The 24,129-nt window shown below is 38.4% G+C and overlaps 1 protein-coding gene across 2 annotated transcripts; it reads right to left on the minus strand.

Annotated features, from left to right (window-relative positions):
* Nucleotides 1-467: 467 nt before the first annotated feature.
* ccdc88b (coiled-coil domain containing 88B) lies at nucleotides 468-22,436 on the minus strand. 2 transcript variants are annotated; one of them, XM_083560769.1, is made up of 29 exons: nucleotides 22,029-22,436; nucleotides 21,469-21,605; nucleotides 21,268-21,376; nucleotides 18,547-18,616; nucleotides 18,340-18,398; nucleotides 18,160-18,243; nucleotides 17,503-17,643; nucleotides 16,848-16,990; nucleotides 16,592-16,673; nucleotides 16,093-16,251; nucleotides 14,750-14,896; nucleotides 14,404-14,587; nucleotides 14,124-14,242; nucleotides 13,145-13,243; nucleotides 12,353-13,006; nucleotides 11,488-11,667; nucleotides 10,886-11,226; nucleotides 10,044-10,170; nucleotides 9,529-9,933; nucleotides 9,006-9,167; nucleotides 6,266-6,543; nucleotides 5,349-5,492; nucleotides 3,829-4,015; nucleotides 3,383-3,528; nucleotides 3,143-3,247; nucleotides 2,435-2,586; nucleotides 1,764-2,054; nucleotides 795-857; nucleotides 468-682 (listed from the first exon to the last, which is right to left on the minus strand). In XM_083560769.1, the coding sequence occupies exons 1-29, from the start codon at nucleotides 22,131-22,133 to the stop codon at nucleotides 648-650; spliced, it is 4,908 nt and encodes a 1,635-aa protein (XP_083416895.1). In that variant the 5' UTR covers nucleotides 22,134-22,436; the 3' UTR covers nucleotides 468-647. The 2 variants fall into 2 exon arrangements, with proteins under 2 accessions (XP_083416895.1, XP_083416894.1); XM_083560768.1 differs by having other exon boundaries at nucleotides 14,124-14,245; nucleotides 22,029-22,428.
* Between the last annotated feature and the right edge of the window lie 1,693 nt (nucleotides 22,437-24,129).

Below are 24,129 nucleotides of genomic sequence, written 5' to 3' on the forward strand. Positions count from 1 at the left end.
CATAAACAAAATGCTTGGCGGATTGATGCATTTTGATGAATGTCGTCATGACAACTGCATAATTCATGAATTGTATTAGTGCTGCATTTGTCATTTTTGACTTATGATTCACCCAAGGGAGTGTCAAAAAACCTCTTTGCTTGCACCCACAATGTTCTAAGATCCCTACTAACACCCTGACACCCCCAACACCCTACCCATCACTTCCACCTCCACCCAAATGTTAGCGTCAGCTGGTGTAACGTGATGCAGGCTGAATTAATCTGCCCTCATAAATATCTTGTTAGCATCACTTTGTGTAAGAGACATACGTATTTATCCTACTGGCAGAGACGTCGTGTTCCAGTGTTCCTGAGCATCATTGCTGCCACCGAGTGGTGATGAAAGGGAATATAACTGTCATAATGTTTTATTACTGCTCGAAAATGGCTCGATTCAGATTCGTCGGAAAAACTGTGTATTCAAAGTACAAAAAACTAAGGAATTTATTCAAGCTGTATCGAAAATACATTTCGTTTTAAATAATAGTGCAAAGTCATTCAGCTGCAAATCACAAAATACATACAAATATCATAAGAATGTTCAATTTGAAAAACTAAATAAAAAAATGATCACGTCCAACATTTTCTTCAATCTTGCTGCCGTTCCTAGTCCTGGGGTTTGTCAAAACTGGAATGAAAATCTGAAGTAGAGAGAAGGAAATGGACATTACTTTTTCTGAAATTTCTGAAAGCTGGCCATGAGAGATAAGTCATTAATGACCAGCAGTGTGCAGTTCGTTTTAATCTACTGACCTTCAGCTCCGGAGGAGACGCGACTATCTGAGTGCTCAGAAGTGGTGTTCTCTTCACTCTCACCTTAAACACACACAAACACACACATTTCATAATCACTTTAGGGTCCAAATTCTTCAAAAATGTCATAGGTTAATCTACTCTGCTCTTCAAATTTTTTTTGTTACTTATTCCTTTTATACTTAAATACTTAAATTTATGGTTTTCAAAATCACATAATGACTCCTGGGTGGGGGGGAGGCTCCAGCGGTTAAGGCGCTGGGTTGCCGCTCGGAAGGTCTGGGGTTCAAGCCCCGGTATCGCCAAACTGCCACTCTTGGGCCCTTGAGCAAGGCCCTTAACCCTCTATGCTCTGAGGGTCCCTTACGAGGGAAATATCAAGGTCCGTGACGTCGGAGTGACGTGGGGCCGCCTTCCTGTGGGCTCACCACCTGCAGGAGGGACCGTAAGGGACGGTGCTGTGAGGATTGGGCAGCAGTCGAAGGCGGGGGCCTGCTTAGACTGCTTAGACCCGAATTACGGATAAGCGGGAGGAAATGAATGAATGAATGACTCCTGGGTGTTTGCACAATTTGGGCATTGATACTGACTAAACTAGGGTCAAATAATACAAAAAAATTTAATTATGCCTTTTAAAGTGCGGTAACATTTCTATTATTTATACGTCACAAGTTAAATTATTTTTATGGTGTGTATATGGTGCGAGTAGAACAGTAATATTGTTTTAGCTTCGTTTAAAATGAATCAATTACCTTTTATAAAATTTTTGTTTTTATCATTAAAGAAAATATAATTTAACATTACCATGGTAACGCAGTGCACGGTAACTAACTGTAAATGAGTGCTGCACTCTGTCTTTACTCTCACAACACATCTCTTGCTTTTTTCTCTTTGCTCTCAGTTTACTATATTTCTCTCCTTTCTCTCTCTCTCTCTCTTTCTGTCTTCAAGATCCCTTTTCGCTCTTACCTCTTCCCTCTTCACTAGGTGTTGGACTCCCGTCGTGGTCTTTTTCCCACAAGGCACTGGATGGCGGGTTTAAGCGCTGAAGTGGCCGTGAGCGACGATCTCCCGGACTGAACGATTGGGACACGCCTCCCTCTCGACCCTTGCCTAAACCCCAGCCATGTCTGGAGGAGCCCAGTTTACGCCGTGCTGACCTCAGAACCACTTTGGATGGCTCGTCTGGATCTCCCTGAGAGGACACTCTCCTCAAGGTCGACGGAGACGCCGGGGCACTGCTGGGGTCTTGCTCCTGACCTGTACAAACATGCCTAATTACAGATCATATTACAATAACAGCGCTCAGGAATATTGTTGGCAGCCAAACTGATAAATTATTAGTGGTCACTTGTGAGATATTTGCTGATCCTGTGAGGATGTCCGGAACAGACTTCCAGAGCTCTATAAAGAGTTACGGCTCTCGAAGGTGGGCTAAAGCAAACACCTCTGGTAGAGGTCCAAGACTGAGAATTATAGCAAGACTACTTTAGAGTGCAAGCCTCTTATTGTAATGGGCTTTGTAGGACAGAGTTTAACAGCAGCCCATTGCTGTGTATTTGGTGTGTGTGTGTGTGTGTGTGTGTGTGTGTGTCTGTTCTGTGCAAATTCTAAACTGCATTAACTCTGCCGTCTCTTACTGTGAGCTGATGTAAGGGGGGACGACGGCACCGAGTCTCCAGGCTCTTCCAGGATGTCTATGCTGCCTATGGTGATAAAGTGAGCTCGACCTTCCTTGCCTCCTTTAGGCTTTATCAGCTTCTTCATTCGGTCCGCGATCCAATTAGACTTCCTGTGGAGTCAAGAAATAGGTGTATAGGCATTGAAAAGGGAGAACAGCAATGTAGGTAGGCAGCTTGTAGAGGAATGAAACAAAGTAAAAAAACAAGTTGGTCAAGAAATAGAAGTCTAGTTAAAATGCCCTCAGGACACATGTCCACCAGAGGCAGTGTTCAAAAAGTCATTCCGGTGTACAAAATTGGCCTCGAAGTTTGTTGTCTGAAAGTTTCACAAGCAATAAGCATTAATCTTTTGTTTTTGTATAATATTAATAATATAAATCTTTTTTTTATAAATACATGCGCAAATGCCATACTACAAACAACCAGATAAATGTTAAACTATGTATTACAGCACAAAAATGACATCAGGAACTAAGTATAAGCTGAGGGAGATATTAATGGAAAAATATTGATATAGATTTTTCTTTTATTACTTTACTCTTTCTGGTGCAAAACTAAAACAAGGTTTTCATGCCATCAATCATGCCGTAGCTGACAGACAGCATCTGTGGCAAAAGAAAATTGTGTATATTTAATGTCTAAAATCTTCCTTTAAATCTTACTGACTTGGGTTGTTTGGTTGCAGACATGCCAGGCTCCAGAACACGATATTGATCCATTATCTTCTCCACCAGTTTCTGCTTCTCTCTGCGTAGCTCGTTCAGTTTATCGCTGTAAAACGATAAGGCAGAGGAAGGAGAGATGTTATGTGCTCCATTTGCTCTATAATACGCAATTAAAAAAAAAAAGACAATAATAAAGATGAAAATATGCGTGTGTGTGTGTGTGTGTGTATGTAATACTCACAGGTATTCTCTCTGCTGGTTGTGGTGCTGGTCTCGGCTCTCCAGGCTGCGCTCCAGAAGGGCTCGGTTCTCTTTGGCTAGACTCTGGTTCTGCGCTACCAGGTGCCTGTTTTCCTCCTCCATATTCCCTTTCAACTGAGTAAGAAGCTAAAAGCAAAACACACACACACATTTAAAAAAAAGGTGGCTGAACATAATTATTACCATAATGTGCATAATGTCCTGGTGTTATTAACATAATGCATGCTATAATCCAGGTGTCACAATATTGTGGCATTCTTAATGTTGCTCTTCTTCACATCTGTCATGACTATTCATTACAAAAAGCATTAGCACTTTAAAAAGAACGCTTCCAGGGTGTTAAAACAGCTAAATATACAGTTTTTCTTTTTTGCACTCATAGTTTGTAATCATCTGGCAGCATCAATGTGTGTTGCTTTGCTGGACCTGGTGCTGACTGTTGAGGCGGACATTGTTGAGGTCAAGTTGTTGGTTCTGTTCTTTGAGCATGTTGAGTTCTCCCTCCAGTTTGGTTCGCTCTATCTGGGCAGTGCTCATTTCACTACGCAGAACAGAAACCTGGGCCAGTAACTCCGACTGCACCTGGACCCACTCCTTTTGCTGGTTCACATACCTGCGTATCAGTCAAGTCAGTTGAGCAAACTGTCAGTCTAAGGAATAATCACTCAGTCTTAATGTATTTGTAGTTTTTCCAAAGCATACAATGTCATTTTAAATCACATTTACAACAAATATAAAGACCGGGCAAAACTATTATCACTTAACTAAATAATGGATGAATATCGGTTAATTAGCACTATTGAAATGACATCCTACGCGCTTGATAATAGGCGTACCACAACTTCTTTAAAAATCTCAAAACTCAGAGATCTCGCAATACAGGTGTTAATTACTTTGTGAAAGTGACAGTGTGTAGGATTTTAGTGAACAATGAAAGAAAAACCTTTGCTTAATCAGGGGAGGAAAAACAGACTACGAAAAAAAGGGTCTTTTTTTAAGCGCATGGAATGGTATTAGAATGAATCTACGATTAGAATGAATCCGAGCATTCAGCTTCATTGGCACCTTATGTAAATGTTATATGCAAATGAGCACCCCAATTTTATAATATACATCAAACGATAGTAAACACACCCTAATTCATGTATGAGATGCGATAATCATTCAGTAAATGGAAAGTTGGTACACTTCAGATATCAAGGATTCAAGAAAATAATTCGATCATATGGGAAGGAAAATATATATTTATTTCTAGCTGCTTCTGGCTGAAAAGAAAAATATTTGAATCCAGGAAAATAGAGAGAAGCTGCAATAATCAGATTCAGAGACACTCTGAGGCAGGCGGAAAACTTGCACATTCAGTCTACAAATCTGTATCACTAACGCTGTGATGGCGCATAACAAACAGAAGGCTTTCCCTTTCAGCAAGGCCTTGTGATTTATCTATCGAGCTAGGGCTGGCTCACAAACATCAGATTGCACTGTGTACTGATCAAATATGTGAACGTGAACAGTTAGACCACAGCACCTGCATAGCAGGAGAAATGTATCAAAGTTTCTGTGGGCCGTGTGTGAAATTTTTTAATTGTTTGTTATTTGTTCCAGCAGCTTTTACCATTACATATATTTTATTTACACATTATTAATATCAACTAACAATTTTTAACTTTAAGATACACTATTGCCAATAATCCAAAAATGGCGGCGCAAAAAATCTGTGATTTAGTCCTGCACAGTTGGTTATAGCCCAAATCATGCATCAATCAAGCTATGCAACACAAAATCATATAGAAACTAGGCCATGACTCACATTAAACTGTGCATTTCTCTGACTTACTCGTCTGAGTTTTTGGTTTTGTCTGTGGGTGTCTGCATCACTTCCTGTCTTTATCTACACCTGAAAATTGAATAAACTGAAAAATGGAAGAACAGAATTTTAGACTCGCCTCTCATTCTCCATTCTCAGCCTTTCCAGCTCTTTCTCTCTTCCAGTCTGCTCCTGTACGGCCCGCTCCATTCTCTCTCTCTCTGCTCGTATCTCTTCCTCAGCCTCCTCCAGCTTAGCTTTGCTCTTCATCAGCTCTTTATGCCTGGAGATAAATGGTGCAAACAAAGTGCACATACTTTTTTGAGCAATATTTTGTATATGAAAAATTTTCCAAATGAATACAGACATATAGTATAATGAAAAGAAATGTACTAAAGTCATACACGCCATCCTTTTATGCCTAGCTTTAGCAAATAGCTAGCTTTTACAGCAGGCACAATGTCAGAGAGTGTTCTGTAATGTCAGTTCCAAACATAATTTTAAACAAAACTATGCAAAGTATAGTCTCTTTTGTCAATTATAAAGGACAAAGAGATTTAATTGAGCAGTTTAAGTGACATCAAAGCGAAGATTAACAACTTGGTGGGGTGTGTTTATTGGTCATGCCTATACATATTGCAAGTATTTTTCAAGTATTTCTTTAAGTAAGTAATTTTGGGAACCTCAATATATGGATGTGATATATATATATATATATATATATATATATATATATATATATATATATATATATATATATATATATATATATCACATCCATATGTGAAAATCACATCCATATGTGGAGCTTCCCAAAAAATACTGCCACAATTTTGGAAGAACGCAATAGTCAAGACGCTTCAGATGCTGGAAGTTGCGGTTTGTTGCAGTAGAAAAACTTAAGTGTCCTGCAGAGAGCCATGACTGCAACCCCACTGAACACCTTAGGGATGAGCTGGAAAGCTGACTTTGCACCTGGCCAACTGACCTATCATCAGTGCCTGGGTGTATGGGTATGGGTCACAGAATATTTCCCCATGGTGTCATGAACCTTACCTGGCCTCTAGTTCTCTGTATTGAGCCTCTAAACCTCGCCCGCTGCTCTTTAGCTGACTGTGTTTGGCCAGTAGCTCTTCTAGCTCTGCCTCCTGCCTCTGCTGCAAAGCTGTCAGCCTCTCATGGTCCCGTCTCAATGATTCGCAACGCACTGCTGATTCTTCTTTCTCCTTCTGCCACACCTTAGAATCAGCCTCTAGAGTAGCGCAGCGCACCTCGATCTCTCTGCACCGTGCCAACACAGAGGCATTCTGGGAGCTTAAAGAAGTCTGCTCCACCTAAGTAAGAAAGACAAACCGATAGCAAAAGAATATTACTTTAATAGTTTATTCCACAGTTCTGTCGAATTCAAGTTTGTTAATTGATTTTTCTGCAACAGAAGCTCTGCTAGTAGTGCAGGCAGTAATTCCAGTTTATATTCATGCACTCACTCAGTCATGTCTGCTGTAATAAAGAATTCAAAAGGATTTGCCTGAAAGACACTAATCATAATCTAAGCCTAATATAAAATGGCTTAAAAACATCTTAATTGACAAAGAAAAAAATATATATACACTATCAATGTTTATATGGTGAAGTTTTTTGTCAAGGTGTGTGTGGCAGTCAGCAAGCTTTCTATCACAGGGGAATCTTCAGGACAGAGAGGAAAGGAGAGGCATTTGTAGGAAGAGCTATTTCTAACTGTAAAAATGCTAACAAGAACCAAATTAACTTGTAGTACCTCAATCTTAAATCTATTTTGAAAAAAGCAACTGAAACTAAAAACTTTCTTTCTTTCGGCTTCTCCCGTTAGGGGTCGCCACAGCGGATCATCCGCATGTTTGATTTGGCACATGCTTTTACGCTGGATGCCCTTCCTAATGCAACCCTCCCCATTTATCCGGGCTTGGGACCGGCACTAAGAGTGGCTGGGGATGGTTCCCTGACCCGGGATCGAATCCGGGCCGCAGCGGTGAGAGCGCCGCATCCTAACCACTAGATCACCAGGGGACAGAAAAAAAAGCACCATTTCCTTCCAGAAAATGTGAGCTCAGTTCCAAAATTGTCATCAAAGTAAGTGAACTTTTTTCAAAATTTGTTAACTTGCAATATTTTGACCTTGGTTCCAAAATTAGCTTGAATGAGATCACAAAAGTGCTTCAATCTTTATAAATACAGTCACACTTTTGGAAGTCTGCATGTCTTATCCAGCAATCACAAGCACTCAAGAAACAAGATGGCACTGAAACAATTGATACGTTTTTTAACTCAATTAATAAGTAAGTATTACAATTATAAATCAATTTCAAGGTTAAGGTTAACGCTCATTACTGTCCACAAGCACAATAGACCTTTTTTTTTTATTATTATAATTATTACATTTTATTTAAGATAACACAGTTATCCCCAGCCACTCTTAGTGCCGGTCCCAAGCCCGGATAAATTGGGGAGGGTTGCGTTAGGAAGGGCATCCAGCGTAAAACATGTGCCAAATCAAACGTGCGGAGGATCCGCTGTGGCGACCCCTAACGGGAGAAGCCGAAAAGAAACTTATTTAAGATAACACAGTTATATTACAGTTTATATCACAGTTATTAAGATATACCAGTGTATAGTTCAACGAGCAGCAGGAAAAGTTTGCATCCCAAGTCATCCAAGGCATGGGAGCATTTTATATTAAACTCAACAAATAAGACTAACCCACAAGTTATACAAAGCTGAGCTTGTGTGAGATGGAAGTACCACAGTGATGCACGAGCACGTGAAAAGAAAACACACTGTTGTCACGGAAGGGGAAGCATCAGCACTGTAAGTAAAAACTGTATAATCCTCATCATGTGCAAATGGTGCAGTTTAATGAAGCGCAATTGTGTAAAGTGTTTGTTTGCTAACTTCAGGACAGTCGCACTGGATCTGTTCTGTCGTGACTCGCGAGCATCAGGTTGCGCAATCAGCTCGCGAGCGACATAGTGATGGATTCAATTAAAATGGTGTGAAACAAACACTAAATCTAAAAGCAGCAAATAACAGCAGCAGTAAACGATCACATTTTAGACACTGTTGTGGTTTTCAGTGAATGATTATGCATTTGTACACCAATGCATATTTTTTCCCTTTTTTTTTTTCAAAAACAAGCCAGTTCACTTGCTGCGTTTCTCCGTTCCATTCACTTTTTATAGCATTTGTAACAGTAACATCAGCTTTCAAACGTGATTTACTGAGGCTTTACTCAATTTGTATTTTTATACTTAATTAGCATATTTAATTTATGCATGTATCATTTAATTAATATACAAAATTAAACTGATTATGTATTCCTAATGCTTATATCTTTACAACTGAACAAAATGTCTGTGATTTTTTTTTTCAACAAAAATTGTCAAAACAATGTTGTTTTTTAATCTGATAAATCGAATAAAAATAATATTCGTCTGATTAATCGATTATCAAAATAATCGTTAGTTGCAGTGATGCATACCCTCTTTTAAAAACAAAGTGATAGCTGGCAAAAAAATAATATAACACTTTTCTATTCTGATTAGTGTCCTGTTGAGGAGATGTGATGGGGTCATGATAGGTTTGTGATGGGAACTTAATAGGAATGCATTGGAGACATGTTGGGGCCATGATGGGAATTTGATGAGGGCATACTAGAGACGTGATGGGGACATGACTGCCACCACACTGGTAGCTGTCACACTGTGTATGTTTGGCATCCGAAGAAAAAAAAAAGCTATTAATTACACACACACATAAGCACCTGTAGTTTGGTGTTAAGGTCCTGCAGTTTAGAGCAGCTCTCCTGCAGGCTGATAGAGTGACGTTGCAGCGAGTCCAGCTGTTCTCGCAGATGAGTACAGACTGTCTGTGACTGCGCCAGTTGTGACAGCAATGTCTGCCGTTCCTGCTGCAGCATGGCATTCTGGAATACAACAAAAGGGGCACATCATCTGAGAAATCCTAATATGATATTATTGTTGCTGTGATAGAGTTTTATAGATTGGCTAATACAACAAACATTAGCTCAATAAACTGTAGGTTTCTCATATATATTTATATACGTTTATAGGGACAGTAATCTGATAATTAGAAATGTGCACAAGTCTCTTAGTAATCCAATTTGTTTTGAAATAAATGCTGTCTGAAAACATCTTTAATGAGATAATACATTGTACTTTAATGTTTATATGATCACTGAAAATGTGGTCATTGCTGAAATCAAATAAAGATTATATTATTAGTAGTATAAACACTTTTACAATCATAAACACACATGTACAAACCTCTTTCTCCACACTGGCATGGTGCTGGCTCTCACTGTTAATTTTAGGACTCTGTTTTTTATTGTCTTCTAGGGATTGTGTGTCCTCAGAGGAAGCGACAATAGCAGCATTTTCTGACGTCTGGCTTTCTGCAATCCGATCCTTAGAGCTGATACGTGGATCCTCTTGATTTTCTCTCTGCATTGGACTTTGTCTGTTTGATTTTGAATCTTCAGCAAGTGCCTCAGTGCCTGAATTGCAGGAAAAGGCAGCGACCTCTGACACCACTCTGGCATGCTCAGTTTGCAACTGTGTGAGTTGTGAGTTGGCCATTTTAAGCTTGCCGTCCAATTCTTCAAGTGACTGGTTTAACTCAGCAACCTGAGTGGTCAGCTTCTGAGATTGTACTCTCTCGCTGGCTAACTCCTAAAAGGGAAAACAAATAAGTTCGATCTAAAAAAAACATTCTATTTCTACACCCATAGCAACACACCACAAACATGAGTAAAATATTTGAAATGAGAAATATCTCGGACCTGTGTTAGAGAAGTGATCTGTGTGCTGTTTTCAGCATTTTTTGCATTCATTTGTTGGTTCTCTTTTTGTAGTTCCTCTAGTTGAACCACGGTCTCTTTAAGCTCTTTAAGTTCCTGACACACCCGTCTAAAGAAATATGGGATGATGAGAAACTTGTAACTGCGTTTTTGTCATACAGTGGTGCGATAAAACGTTATATATAAAACTTGTTAATGAACATAGCACACAATTTACTACCTATGAGGCAAAATGCAAATGCTTGAAAACAAGTCATTCTCAGTCACCCTTGTGAGACAGAGCAGAGAGCAACTGTTATGGCTGGGAAGGAGATAATTTGGGCCAGAAAAAAATAACAACAATAAATAATAAGCCTATAGAAATTAATCTACCCGATGCAGGGTTATAGCAGGATAATAATCATGTGCTGTGAGGGGAAAAAAGCTATAGACACTAAAAATGTTACCACAGAAAAGGTTCTAAACAATGTTAAGGTATAGTAATTCAAATAAAAGTGTGAATGTCTAATAGTAATTATTTGTGTGTTCAACTTCCTTTTCAGTTTGAATTTTTGTGAGTTTATTCTGTTTATTTTTCTGTTGAATTTTTCTGTTTATTCTTGGTCTTAGTCTTCACTAAAATTTCCATTTAATTGTTGAGAAGATTGTTGTTTTGCCTGTATTTGGGTGATTTTAAAATGCTGAGTAATTTGTAAAGGCTGGCAGTTCTGCTACATTCATAAAAATTTCCTGTTCTAAAGTATCCCTGAATTTTAATAAGGCAAATCTATTAATAAAAAACTTTTCATCATTAGTAGTAATGGTAGTGCTATATTAATTAGAACCTGTGCTGGAGCTCCAGGCTGCAGGCCCTCTGGTTGGCATGTTCCAGGGCCGAGGTGGTGCTTTCTAGCTGCTGCCGAAGTCTGGCCATCTCACGCTCCTTCTGTCTCTGCTCACGACGTTGACAGTCGAGCTCAGACTGACAGGCCTCCTTCTCCTGCTCTAGCCGTGAAACCTCCAGCATGGCTTCATCCCGCCTCTTGCTCAAAGAGTCGATTTCAAAGCTAGACTCCTTCAGCTCAGCTTCTAGTTCTTCCTCTCGTCGACGGGCAGAGTCCAAACTCCGGCCTAAACGTTCCAACTCCGCCTTAAGAGTTTGATTGTTCAACTCAACCTGATCACCCTTTACAAACGTAGAGAAGTAAAGAACTCAATTTATTACAGGTATGCAAATCACCCAAAACTTAAAAACTCTTTATGTATAAAACATAAAAACTCTGTCACCATGCGGAAATTGTCACTACATGTTTGATTAGCCACCAGTAAGCAACTTTTTTTTACTCATCTAATCTCCTTTGGATTAGGTATAAATGTAGCTATAAACATGGTTCTTACAGCTTTAAAATGACCCTGATGAAAATTTTATTGGTGTGCATTTTCTCACCTTGCGCACTGAACTTCGAAGAGAATCTATGGTAGCCTTGAGGGTTTCTCTCTCCCTTTCCAGTGCAGCTCTCTCTCCCTCTAGCTGAGGAATAACTGCAGCCTCCATCTTCTGCAGCTCTGCTTGGCTACGCAGGCGCATCAGCTCCTCCTCCTGGTGCATGGATTCGCACTGCAAAATCTAGCAAACAAACAAAGCTATGTAACTGCTAAATTCAATGCATTTCAAATAACAGGTTTTTTTTTTTGGCTTAAACATCTTTCAGAAAGTTATTTTCGTTGTTAAAGTCGTTGTTTCCCAAAAGACTCGCAGCGCCAATAAAAGACCTGCTCATAGTGGTGCCAATGGATTCAGCCTATGCGTTATCACTACCAAAAAAAGAGCAATGGAGCACCACATTATTATTTTTTTATCTATTTATCATTCTCTCTTCTATCTTTACTCTCTAGAGAAACAGCTTCAAATTTGCTAATCATCTCATATATAAATTACAGAGCCGAGTTACTATCATAACACTATCACAGATATATTAATATAAACATCTAATGTCTTTCAGGGTGTGCTTTTCATTCTGCATTTAATTTGATGAAGAGGTTTCTATAAATTCTGTGACTCACATGCCAATATCATTTATGTCTTTGTGCTGGATATCACTCATTGTCTGTAATGGCTTGGGGGACTGATATGGGTTTTTGTATAAGTGTTTGAGCACTGTTATGTTAGGTCTGACATTTTGCATTTGAAAATTTTTCCAACATGTGAGTATCCATGTGTAGCTTTGTTTCTTTTCATTTTTGGATATTGGTTTTCTGACCAGCACAGTTATTCATAATCCTATTTTGTCTATTGTTAAAGTCTTTGGTACCTCTATCTGTTTTCTGGTCTCTGTGAGGCTCTCTGCTGCTTTCTTCAGTCTCTGGCTCTCAGCTTCCAGAAGAGCCAGTTTCTGCTCTGTCTCCCGGGTCTTCTTAGTCTGCTCACCCAGTTTGGAGTGTAGTTCTTGAACCAGACTTGTCTGCTGATCTGCCTCCTCTACTGCCTGCTGCAGCTGAGTGGTTAGAGCATGAATTTCCCTGTGAAGCTTATTCACCTCTTTCTCTATCTCTCTTGATTTTTCCTCTTGTTTTCCTTTTTTCATGGGCATCTCGTCATCTGATTTGCTTTCCTCCTTTGTTGTCATGCTTTCGGGTTTATCTTTACCTGTCCCAGTCCATTTCTGTCCTTCTGCTTCTCCTCGTTCTTTTGTCTCTGGATCATTTTCGGTCTCCTCTTTTCTCTCTTTTAGGAGGACTTCTTCTCCTTCTCCATCCTCCCTTTGTGCTCTTATTATCTCCCGCTTTCTCTTCTCCCTTTTGTCTGCCTCCTCCTCTTTTCCCATGTCTTTTCCTTCACACTCGCCTCTTGGGCTCTCTTTCTCAACCTCTCCAGGTGACCTCTCCTGCTTTTCTTGGAGTCTGATTTTCTCCAGCTCTTCAAGGCTTCTCTTTAGACTGGAATTTTCATTCTTCAGGTTCTGAAACTGACAGCCAGTAAGGTAAAAAGATATGAAAAAAAAGACCTGAAGCCCTAAAGCAGATCAAAGAAACCCATAAACAAACTCAGTATTGTGGGCAGTTTCTTTATTGTTTGTTGAGAGTGTGCATGTGAAGTGTTTTACCTCTTTGAGGGTATTCTGGTGCTCTTCTTCCAGTTGTTTGAGTTTGTCTGTCTGTCTCTGAAGAGTCTCTGTCACCTCAGGAGATTGTGTCTGCAGAGCCTAAACAAAACAAGTTCAGCATCTCATTATCACCACCAGAGAGAGGAAACCAGAGTTAGTGGTCAGATTGGAATCAAAGCCAATTATGCATTTTGCTACTTATGCTATCTATCAACTCTCAAAGATCAACTGCCTTTGGTAGTTCGGTAAACTCATCTGATACTTACAAAAAAGTTATTGTCAATAACTGTTGATGAAAAAATAATTGCATTTCCCAGCACAGAACAAATTGGCAATTATCTTTTACGAGCCTTAGTTCATTATCTGTCACACTGAGGACTCGCACACGTGTGCATTAACCCTGCCAGACTTTTCTTCGCACAGACAGTGAGTTTGAATCTTGTATTGATACAATGGTCAAGGATTATAACTGGTGTACTGAGTGATAAAAGGTATGTTTGTGAATAAAGGAACAATCTGATCATGCTTCCTGTTACACATATTAATTATGTTTTTATGTTGTTTTTTTTTTTTTAACATTACAAATGTTTTAAATTATATTACAGAGTTTTTTTGGCATTTAGAGCTGGAGTGTTTAATAGTGACATCGTCATCTGTAGGCAAATAATTGCTGACAACCCGTGATTACAGCATGGTCTGTAATTAAATATTTGCAATTCAAATGTCTGTCAAAGAGACAAACTGGCACCGAGGTTTTAAATGGAAAAGCTGTTATGGAGTTAAATTCTTGTCAAAATCAATCATACATGTTTGAATGTGGTGGTGATTTTATTTTTATTAATCGTCAATTCGTAGTCATTACGGTAAATCTGTAACTCCCAAATTCTATAATTCAGTTTATATCCATGTAATTATAAACTTACTGATCATTAAATCTGACTGTTGAATTAAAGACAGTTAATTTGACGAAGCCTCTAACCTCTTGCTCGGCTTGAAGGCGCTCGAGTCGTCTTCTCAGTTCGGCGTTTTCATTCTCAGCTCCCAGAAGCCTTAGCGAGGACGCTTCATTCACCTCAACACTCAGAGGCTTGTGTTCACCTTCTAAGTAAAATTAAATGAGGAAAACAAGAAATTATGTGGGTGCAATAAAAAAATACAAATCTGATATACGCGAGGAAATCATATTTGGCATGAAGTGACAGCACTAAATCAGGAAGCGACAGGGTGGGTAAGTGCCACGTGCTATATACTGTAGTCACCATGATGCTCGGGGGTTTTGGGTTCCTGAAGCTGTTCATCAGATTCCAGCTCTGAGTAGAGGACATGAGGATGAGTCACTCGCTGTGTGACATCAACAGAAAGAGATAGGCGCTTCAGATCCATCTGCAGTCTCATATTCATCTCTAGCAGTTCATCGACCCTCTGCCTCTCCACATCCCTCTCCTACGCATACACACACACATAGAGTCATGAATAAACACACACACACCAGAGCTTCCTCCTTCCTACTGAAGCTATTTATTATGGTGCTGCTTATTCATTACTATATTTAAACTTTTCTATTCAATCAACATCTGATTAAAGAGTTTAGCAGCTCTCTCTTACCGCCTCCAAATCCATGAGTTTCTGTCTGAGCAATAGATTGTCTTTTTCCAGTTCCCGTAAGGCAGAACAGCGAACTCGTGTGTCATCCAGTTGCTCTTCCAGCAGGGCCTTGTTCTCCTGCAGTGAAGCACAGTATTGCTGCTGCTCCTGTTGGAGACAATGGAGAGGCTTAATCGCACTAGCTACCTAAAAGTAGGTCTACATTTACTTTCGTTACCCATGAGCTGCAAATCATGAGATGGGAGGTGGTAGCTCAATGGTTAATGGATTGAACTTAATGGATTAATCTTTGGATCAGAAGGTCACAAGTACAAATCCCAGAACCACCAAGCTGCCACTGCTGGGCCCTTGAGCAAGGACCTTAACCCTCAACTTCTCAGCTATAAGTAGTTCTGGATAAGGGCGTGTGCCAAATTAAAAAAAACTAGGTTTTGGTTGGCTTGGTTCATGTATTTCGAGACTGGTCTATGTTTTCCATAAGAAACTGAATGTGATGAAGATCTACCTAAAATACCTCTATCATCTCTGTCAGTCATAAAGTTTACAGAAGTTATAAGTACTATGTTTCATGAGCAGCTAAAATAGTTTTGGAGAGCACTTATGTACATGTTCCAAAGTGATACTCATCCATTAGAAATGTACAAAATACATCCATTTTGGATTCAAGAATAAATAACACCACAAATCCTTAGATCTATCATAATATATACCGTGTATTACATTGTGCACTGCTACTATTAAAATAACAGCAAGCTAATGTTAAGCCTCTGACAGAATGAATCTTTTATCTATGAATTTCTCCTCTGTTTTGTCAGAAATTGTCAAATATAGTTACAGCTCTGTAGTTTCTCCAACAAATTCAGGAAAAGCTCAGTAGGTAACTAAACGTTCTAAGATTTCTTTTTTTTACTTTAATTTATACTTTTAAAGTAAATCTGATTAATTATAAAATTTATGGAAATTGATCAGTACGTTTCATAATAAGTAGAGTTAAATGGGCAATCAATTTAATGACTTCAACACACTGGTAATGTGTTCACGCATGAGCTGTACAGATTTAGAGGTGCTGAAAAATTTGATGTTTTCTGGCATGTGTGGTACAATTCGGGCAGGGGACCCAGATGGCTGAGGCCGAATGACTCATAAAAAGTGCAGCAAGTTTTTTGTTGGACAGCTGCTGCCAAAAGTCATTGTGGCTGATTAAATTTTTTTAATCAACCTGCAATCTTCGCCAAATTTGTTAATAGTCCCGTGGATGACAGGATGTCATTATTTTGCTGTTCCTAATCGGCATATTCAGCCTTTATGAACTTTAGCCACCGTTTTGCTGCCGGCGTGTTTACCTTCAGTTGAGTGCGGTAGAGCTCCATGCTCCGCAGACGATGTGTGCAGGTTTTTAGCTCTGTCTGTAGCTGGTCTGCTTTGTTTGCACGCTCACGCAGACAGTCCACTTCGTCTCGCAGACTCCGACTGACACGAACCTCGCCCTGCAGTGCCCGGTTCTGACCCGGCACACACAGGGAAAACACCGCAATGTGTTGATTAATCTGTGGTAAAGCTGGAAAACTTCAGGACAGAAAGTTAATGACTGTGTATAGCTATTATAACATAAGTGTTAACAGGAACTAACTTGTTTTGTGGATGTTCCACACTTCATGTAACTACAAAGGGAATGGAAGTTCTATTCTCTTTAATGGATTAAACATTGTAGTCCTTGAGAAATTGCTGTGGTATAAGTTAAAATAAAAGAAAATGACAGGATGTGCTATAATGGGAAAATAATCACTTACAGTGCTTAGTACTGTGAAAAATGACACAAGTCTGTTAGTACAGAGTGCTCACCTCACACTGCAGTTTCTTTAATTCCACCTCCATAGTTTGTATTTCTCGCTTGTAATCAATTAATTGATCTTCTTTATCCTCCCTGAGAATTATTACAGGATGTTACTAAGCAACATTGATTTTTTTTTTCCCTCGTAAATTAAACTCTTGCAAATAATAACTCATTATCACATTCACACACCAACTGAGCGTAAAATAAATTCATTTTCTCGCAATCAAAAACCTTAACCGAAACCATGCACACCGATGCACTCACAGTTCCTGTTTGAGTCGCCGTAGTTTGGCTTTGCTATCTGCCAGTTGGATGGACAGTCCATCAGGAGCATTGTGCCAGGGGCCCATAGGGGGCGTTGTGGGGGACGAAACGGACTCGCACTGCACACTCAGCTCTGCTATTCTCTGAAAATGACACAGTGTTACAAAGATGGTCAATGAGGTCAAGACTGAATATGCCTATTGTATTCTAATAATAGAAAATATGTCCATTTGTCCTTTCTGCAAAAATTTGTGGTGTTGTGTTATATGACAGCTAGCTGGACATACATGATATATTTAAACAACAAAATATAATAATAAATTTGTAAATTTCTGATTGTTATTTATCTTGTTATTTATATCTCTCCTAATTGGTTAAAAAATTGCTAAAAGGTTTAAAGGCATATCCCATCCCTAGCATCACAGTTTAATTGAAAATGGCCATGTATGTACTTCGTCAACCTCAGCAGAGACAATTCTAATTATTTAAGGGTGACTTCCAAACCTTAAGTGCATTCAAATGTTTGCAAAAGAGATATAACCAGTTTTCCTGACCTAAATTACATTGTCAGTCACTATGTATGATATTAAGGCCAGCCTGTGCCAGGCAATCCATTCTTTTGGAGATTACGCTGTGTTTTTTTTCCCCCTCTCACCTCTAGATGCATGTCTCGCTGAGCCAAAAGGCTCTGGATCTGCCGAGCAAGAGAGCCGAGCAGTGTCTGTAATTCCAACCCATCCAATGCGCACATCTCTCCATAATGCAGTGGCAGGACCGCACTCGGGTCTTGAGTCACCTGCAGATAATCAAATTTGATAGAAAACATTATAGGATTAGCAAAAGTAAATAAAGTATGTGAATTGACAGATGCTAAACAGCCAAGTATCTCTCCAATTTGCTAAATCTTACATTTTATGGTTTTTTTTTTTATTGTTTGTCCTTTTTTTTTTTTTAATGAAATCCACAAATGAATGCCCAGCAAGATTTATGTTTAATGTGACCTTTATAAGTGCAAAGGGAAACTTTCACATGCTAAAATATTAACAATCTCTAAAAAAGATTTTTATGCAGGGAATAAAGGTGAAACCGCATTATTATTTATTTAACCGTAACTGTATTATTTAACGTTCATATTTTTTGATGGTATTTCAAACCGAGCAAAAAAAAAACACGTACGTGTTTCCATCGCTGGAACATTATTCATATTTAAACAGGTTAACTCTGCCCATTTCACTGACAAATGATATGCTTACGAAGCATGCAAAAAATATGGGCTCTAGTATGATAAAATCTGTTGTTATGGAAGACTGACCTCCTGTATACAGAGAGCAAGTTCTGCCTGAGTCTCGATGTTGAGGGACTGTATCTGCTGAATGAACGTTTGCTTCGTCTCACACTGGGTACAATAAACACAAACACACAAGCATCAGTTCACCTGTTTTATCTATAAATGAACTCTTACTATCTTTGTATGTATACAAAAATAGCTTACCTGAACTGCACATCCCAATAAAAGCAGCAGCAACCTTCTTAGCTCTTCCAGAGCCCCCTCTGTTGACCATATAAGCAGGTTAATTACACAGTAAATGCAATTTTAATTACACTTACTTACTTTTAAAAGCAGACGTGTGGCTATGATTTAGTGAAATCTACATTTAAAAAATATATATACCAAAAACAAAAAACCTGGAAAGCTTACCCGTGAGTGGATCTCGGCCCAACACCGCAACATTAGGAAGAGGCATCAAAACCAACTGCTGAAGATTTTCCTAAAGAAATTATGGGTCACAGAGAAGAAGCAAAATCTATGTTTCAAATTCCTTCACTCTTTTTTATCATGATATAGATGACAGGGGTTAATTTTTTGAAAGTCATCAGCTAAGATGATTTATAAATAATAAAAAAATGTTGGCTTGTTCTTGCTTACACAGGAAGCTGGTCAGATATAGAAACGAAATATTTAGCGCTCAAGTTACTTAAATATAAATTCTGTCTCGTTTTATAGGAAATGATCTCTATCACCAGCAGTGGCATGAAAAAGCACCACAGCTGAGGTTGTCATGTCTACAATTAAACCATCTTAGACCAGCATAAAGAAAACGGACTGTAAAACCAGCTACCAACATGGTTTTGCTAGTCTATCAGATAAGCTAAGTGTTTGTTTTATTGCTTAAAGAATCTACTTTTAATAAATTGGGGTTGGAAATTAGTCTACCTACAGTTTATACTTTGGAAAGCCCCTCGTGTATTATTATGTGTCAGCCACCCAAATAAATTTGGTGATGTCACTTAAAGAGGTTTTCGAACTACTACTGCCAGTGAACACGGTACTTCCATTTAAATGATATTCCCTAGAAATTGCTTAAGAATTCTAAGCAAATGTTCAAAATATGTAATTAAACGGTTTTAAATCTGCAAACAGACCCTAACTGGTGGATCTGGTAATGCTTTCAGACAAGCTGGCGATGTGATAGTGAGGTTGTGCTTGATCTGGAGCTCAGGTCATGGCCTATGTGGCATTTTACATTTGTTTTCTTGTGAACTTGTGCTTTCTCTTGGTTTTCCTGTTTCCTCCCACCTTCCAAACTCCAAAAATAAGCTGGTAGATGCCTACTGGTGTCCCATTTATTATTCCTTTTTTCTTTAAGTTTAGTTTGCTAAAAGTAAAAACGAAAAAAAAAAAAAAATGTTATTAATTTAAATTAAAAAAATAATAATAATAATTTTATATATATATATATATATATATATATATATATATATATATATATATATATATATATATATACTCAAGTGGGTAAGTATATACAGAAAGATATGTACACTATATAATTTGATGAATTTTTTGCTCAGCCTGGTTTATCTGCAGATATCTAATTCTGTTTTTACAAAGATAAATCCAAATATGATTTTGAGAACCAATTATTTCCTCCACCACACAATTGGGTGGGAACAAAATAAACGTTTGCCCCTCAACTCAAACTGAAACTTCACTATCTTTTAAAAAGCACCGTATGTTTTAATTCAAACTTTTACAACAAAAAAATTCTCATTTTACTTTGTGCATCTCCTTAAAAGTAACCTTAATTTAAATCCACTGGAACTTTTAATTGAACTAATCTGACAATTCTGGCATTCAGAAAATGTGGGCTAGCTTCTAACTAATCAGAGAATACCTGTGTTGATACTATTTTATAAATGATAACTGCAGCAGCGAGGGCAGGAGAATGTGTGAAATCATGTTCTCATTATGCTCTGATAGATATTATATCTAATAGGTATTGGGTGTCATAATAAACTGCACAGTGCATGACTAATACGGCCATGTGGTTAACTGTTTTATTTAGAGGATGCAGCAAAACTGCATGCAGTTTTTTTTTAAACTAGGCAGGATTAACAAACTAAGTTGAAAGTGCTGAACTTTTTTTTTTTAAGTGAAAGGGAAGGCAGCAAAAAAAAAAAAAAAACACTAGAGAGAATGAGTAAAAAGTATTTCCTTCAGTAATAACGCGTGTGAGACATGTTGCTGTTGTCGTTAGGAAACCTGAAACAAGAAGTGAAAACACTTGCAGAAAAAAAAGCCAAAATGACCACAGCTGTTTGTCTTAAACTGCAACTGAATTGCATCGTAGAAAAAAACGAATAAGTAATATTAGGGGAAAATAACAATATAACGTTGCTCTATATATAGTATGTACTGTATATTAGTTACTGTAACTGTATTAAATACTTTTTGGTTTTACTGTCACTGAAAACTTTGCTATAACCTCTTATACTTCCCTTTAAATGATCTTTTTAAGTAAATATTACGACTTATTACTCCATAAGCATGACAACATGAGATCATACACATCACTGTCATTCCAGGTTTCCAAATACATGTACAAGCAGCCGAATATTTTTTTACAGTTACAAGGACACTTATGACCTGCGAATTTTCCAGCAACATGACTAAGTGTCAGATTCCTCATTAGTCACTTTTAAAACCCAAACATCTACTTTACATTTCCTTTTTCTGTCTGATGTATTGGTTTGTTTATCACACACATTTCTCTTATGATCCTTAAAAAAAACACTCAAACTGGCAGATATATAGGAAGCTGAATAAAGCTTGTGCAAATAAAGACAAAGGTTTTGCCAGTGTAAGTAATAATTTGAGTGCTACAACAATGGAAACAAGCTTCTGGCATTTGTACACAAATGGTTTTGCCTGCCATTTTATTGCAGCTGACAGATGTCTAAAAAATATGATGACATTTCCAGTTAGGCTTTGGTGCTCCCTGGTTTTTATAACGCGCTGTTTAGAGAGCAAACTTTTTCAGTGCAAAGGATTTCAGCGAAGGAGGCAACCTTTAAAAATACCCGACTTTCTGCTCAGTGCTCAGACTTATGGAGCTGATTGCCACATTCGGTCTGGTACCTGGTAGTAAGACCTAAGGTGCCGGTTGAGGATGGAGAAGTTCTGCACCCGGAGAATCTTGTCGTCTCTCACGTTGTGATAGATCTGCTCTACATTGGGATTAGGATCACTGAGAAATCCAAATTGATAGCAGGTTAGCTCTAAGATGTAGTCTCACAGTTTTTTATTACATTATTTCATCAGTGTGAGTGTAGGTCTTACATGATTCTCATAACTTCATTGAGGTAGATGCCATTGGTAAGTTGCAGGTACTGTGCATTCAGTGCATTCTGGGAGTTGGAGTTAACCTCCATGTAGTCCTGGCCCTCATCACCAACCATGTCCTCAAAAAGATGCACCTTGGGGTGTAAATTATCATTCGTAACATATTTATTATTACACAATATTTGATATATATTATCATTATTAGTAGTAGTAGTATATCTGGCATATTGAGAGTTTTTTGGATTGGTGTAGTAGTCCAGCTTTAGTAATATAAATGCATAATCAATCAATATAATAAAAGAATGCTTTATATAATACTATAACTAGATTTGTATCTAAATTGAATGGAAGTGCATTCTTTTTTTTTGGGGAAAAGGAGAATTGATAAAAGGATATAATTGATAATTTGTTGCACGTGAAAAAACACGTGCAACAAATCATAAATACACTAATTCTACTTGTAAACATAGAAAAACAAAACAAAAACAAAGGCTTTACTTGATGATAATAAAAGTTGGTTTGGTATGAATACTTTATAAACAAAACCATAAACTCACCCATGTAACAAGTGCGCTTCCCATAAACTCATCTAACGTTTCCGTGAAGTTATCGTCCATCTTGTTCATCTCACCAGGTGACTTTTCACTCCAAGAATCCTTCATATAGAAATATATGTGCTGTACAGATCATTTCAGATTCAACGACCAGACATGAGGAGGATCTAACCCAAAGAAATCATTGTATAAAACTACACTTTCTGCCTGCTCACATAAACCCGTTAGCTCATGTTTTTTTTTCCTGCCACTGCCCTTCTGCTTTTTTCTCATGTTAGTGACACATTGTGTAACCACCCCGGAATCAAGTGCTCTGTTACACCAAGAGCGCGGTTCCCCTCCTGAACACTGGGTTTCTGTCGCACGGAGAGAACACCGCAACTCTATGTGTGTGTGTGTGTGTGTGTGTGTGTGTGTGTGTGTGTCCGTGCGTAGGTGAACATTCAAAGGAAATTTCCACACCCCTCTTTACTTTTCATTGCTCTTGTCGGAAAAAAATGTTAAACGTCTAAACTTCTCACACCTTGTTACAGTATATTCAATAGGATAGCGTTTGGAGACTTGGTCCGCTTTTTACTCAACAGCGCCATCTCGAGGTGAAACCACTATACACTTAAACTTTTGTCCTAATATACAGGGCCTATAGGAAAAGAGGGAGAACAAGGAGAAGGTTTAGAAATGGACGTGTGAGAGAAAACGTGCAGGTGGTTGGGGTGAAAGAGGCAGATGTAGAGGACAGGGGGTGGTATGGAGACGGATGATCCGCTGTGATCCGCTGAAGAAGATGATACAGGGCCTATAGGAAGTCATCACACTCCTTTGAAATTCGTCCTACAGCCTGAAAGCAAAACAGATTCCATCCCCAAAAACAAATAATTTTTTTTTCAAAAGAATTTGCCTTACGTCAAACTAATTGAAAGAAAAACAAAAAGTGGAATAACAGGGATGGAAAAGTCATCAGTTTACTGATTTAATACTTTGTAAAGTCATCTTTTGCTTTCATTACAGCCGTTGATCTTTTTGGATATGTCCGTACTAGTGTTGGACAATCAGATTCAAGTCAGGTCAAGAAGCTTTTATTGTCAATTCAACCATATATAGCTGATGCAGTACACAGTAAAATGAGACAACGTTTTTCCAGAACCCTGGTGCTACATAAAACAACATAGAGCGACATCACACAACATAAAGTTTAAGGAATATCTGCCGTTTCAAGTTCAGTCAAATATTTTTCTATCGGATTCTATCGGATCATGGTCACGTTGAAGGTGAATGACTTTTCATTTTTTTAGATGCCTGGCAGATCGATGCAGGTTTTCCTCAAGAATTTGGATGCACTTGGCAGCTGAAGAGAAACACCCCTACAACATTATGCTGCCACCACCATGCTTTACAATATGGTGTGTTTTGGGTGGTGTGCTGTGTTTGCATTTCGCCAAGCATAGAGCTTCTAATTAAGTCCAAATGGGTACATTTTGGTCTTATCAGACTGTAGTACAACCCTTTTGCCATATGGCAACAAGACTAAATGTGACAATTCTTCTGGAAAGGCTTCTATCCTGCCACCCTGCCATACATGCTAGCTTTGTGTTAAGCCTATGAGATAACCAGTCCCTGCCATCAGGCATGCAAGTCTTTCAAAATAACCTTACCAGCAATGTGTTAGTGGTACCATTCACTTCCCACTTCTTAATGATGTGCTGAACAGTATTCAGTAGGATAGCAAAAGCCTTCAAAATCTTTTTGTAGCCTTCTCTATCTTGCCTTTCTACAACTTTATCTTGAAGACCTTCTGAAAGCATTTTTCCAATGATGGTGAATTCTTTGCACTACCATGTGCTACTTACTGAGAAATCTACAAGGTTTAGCTGGTTTTATTCTGAAGAAATCAAAACCACTACAATTGATGTCAGATGGGGAAATTAGCCTTGTGTTTGATCTGGTAGTTGATTGGTTGCACCTAAGAAAGGTCATAATGGTATACTCTAAGAGGCTGATTAGTTTACCAAAACCAGGTATTTTACTAATTATTTTTAAATATTCCTCCAGAATGTTTTAAAAAGGGCAAGATTTTCACAGGGTATGATGACTTTCTATAGGCATT

The sequence above is a fragment of the Silurus aristotelis genome (genome assembly GCF_946808225.1).
Source record: "Silurus aristotelis genome assembly, chromosome: 14".
Classification (NCBI taxonomy): Eukaryota; Metazoa; Chordata; class Actinopteri; order Siluriformes; family Siluridae; genus Silurus; species Silurus aristotelis.

Bases quoted from the DNA above. Each gene is read 5' to 3' on its own strand.
- ccdc88b (XM_083560768.1), bottom strand. From the start codon at position 22,133: ATGAAGGATTCTTGGAGTGAAAAGTCACCTGGTGAGATGAACAAGATG. The intron at 9,934-10,043 runs GTCCGAGATATT...TTTCCCTTTTAG, and splicing joins AGATCACTTCTCTAACACAG to GAGTTAGCCAGCGAGAGAGT. The intron at 2,055-2,434 runs GTAAGAGACGGC...ATGTTTGTACAG, and splicing joins CCCCCTTACATCAGCTCACA to GTCAGGAGCAAGACCCCAGC.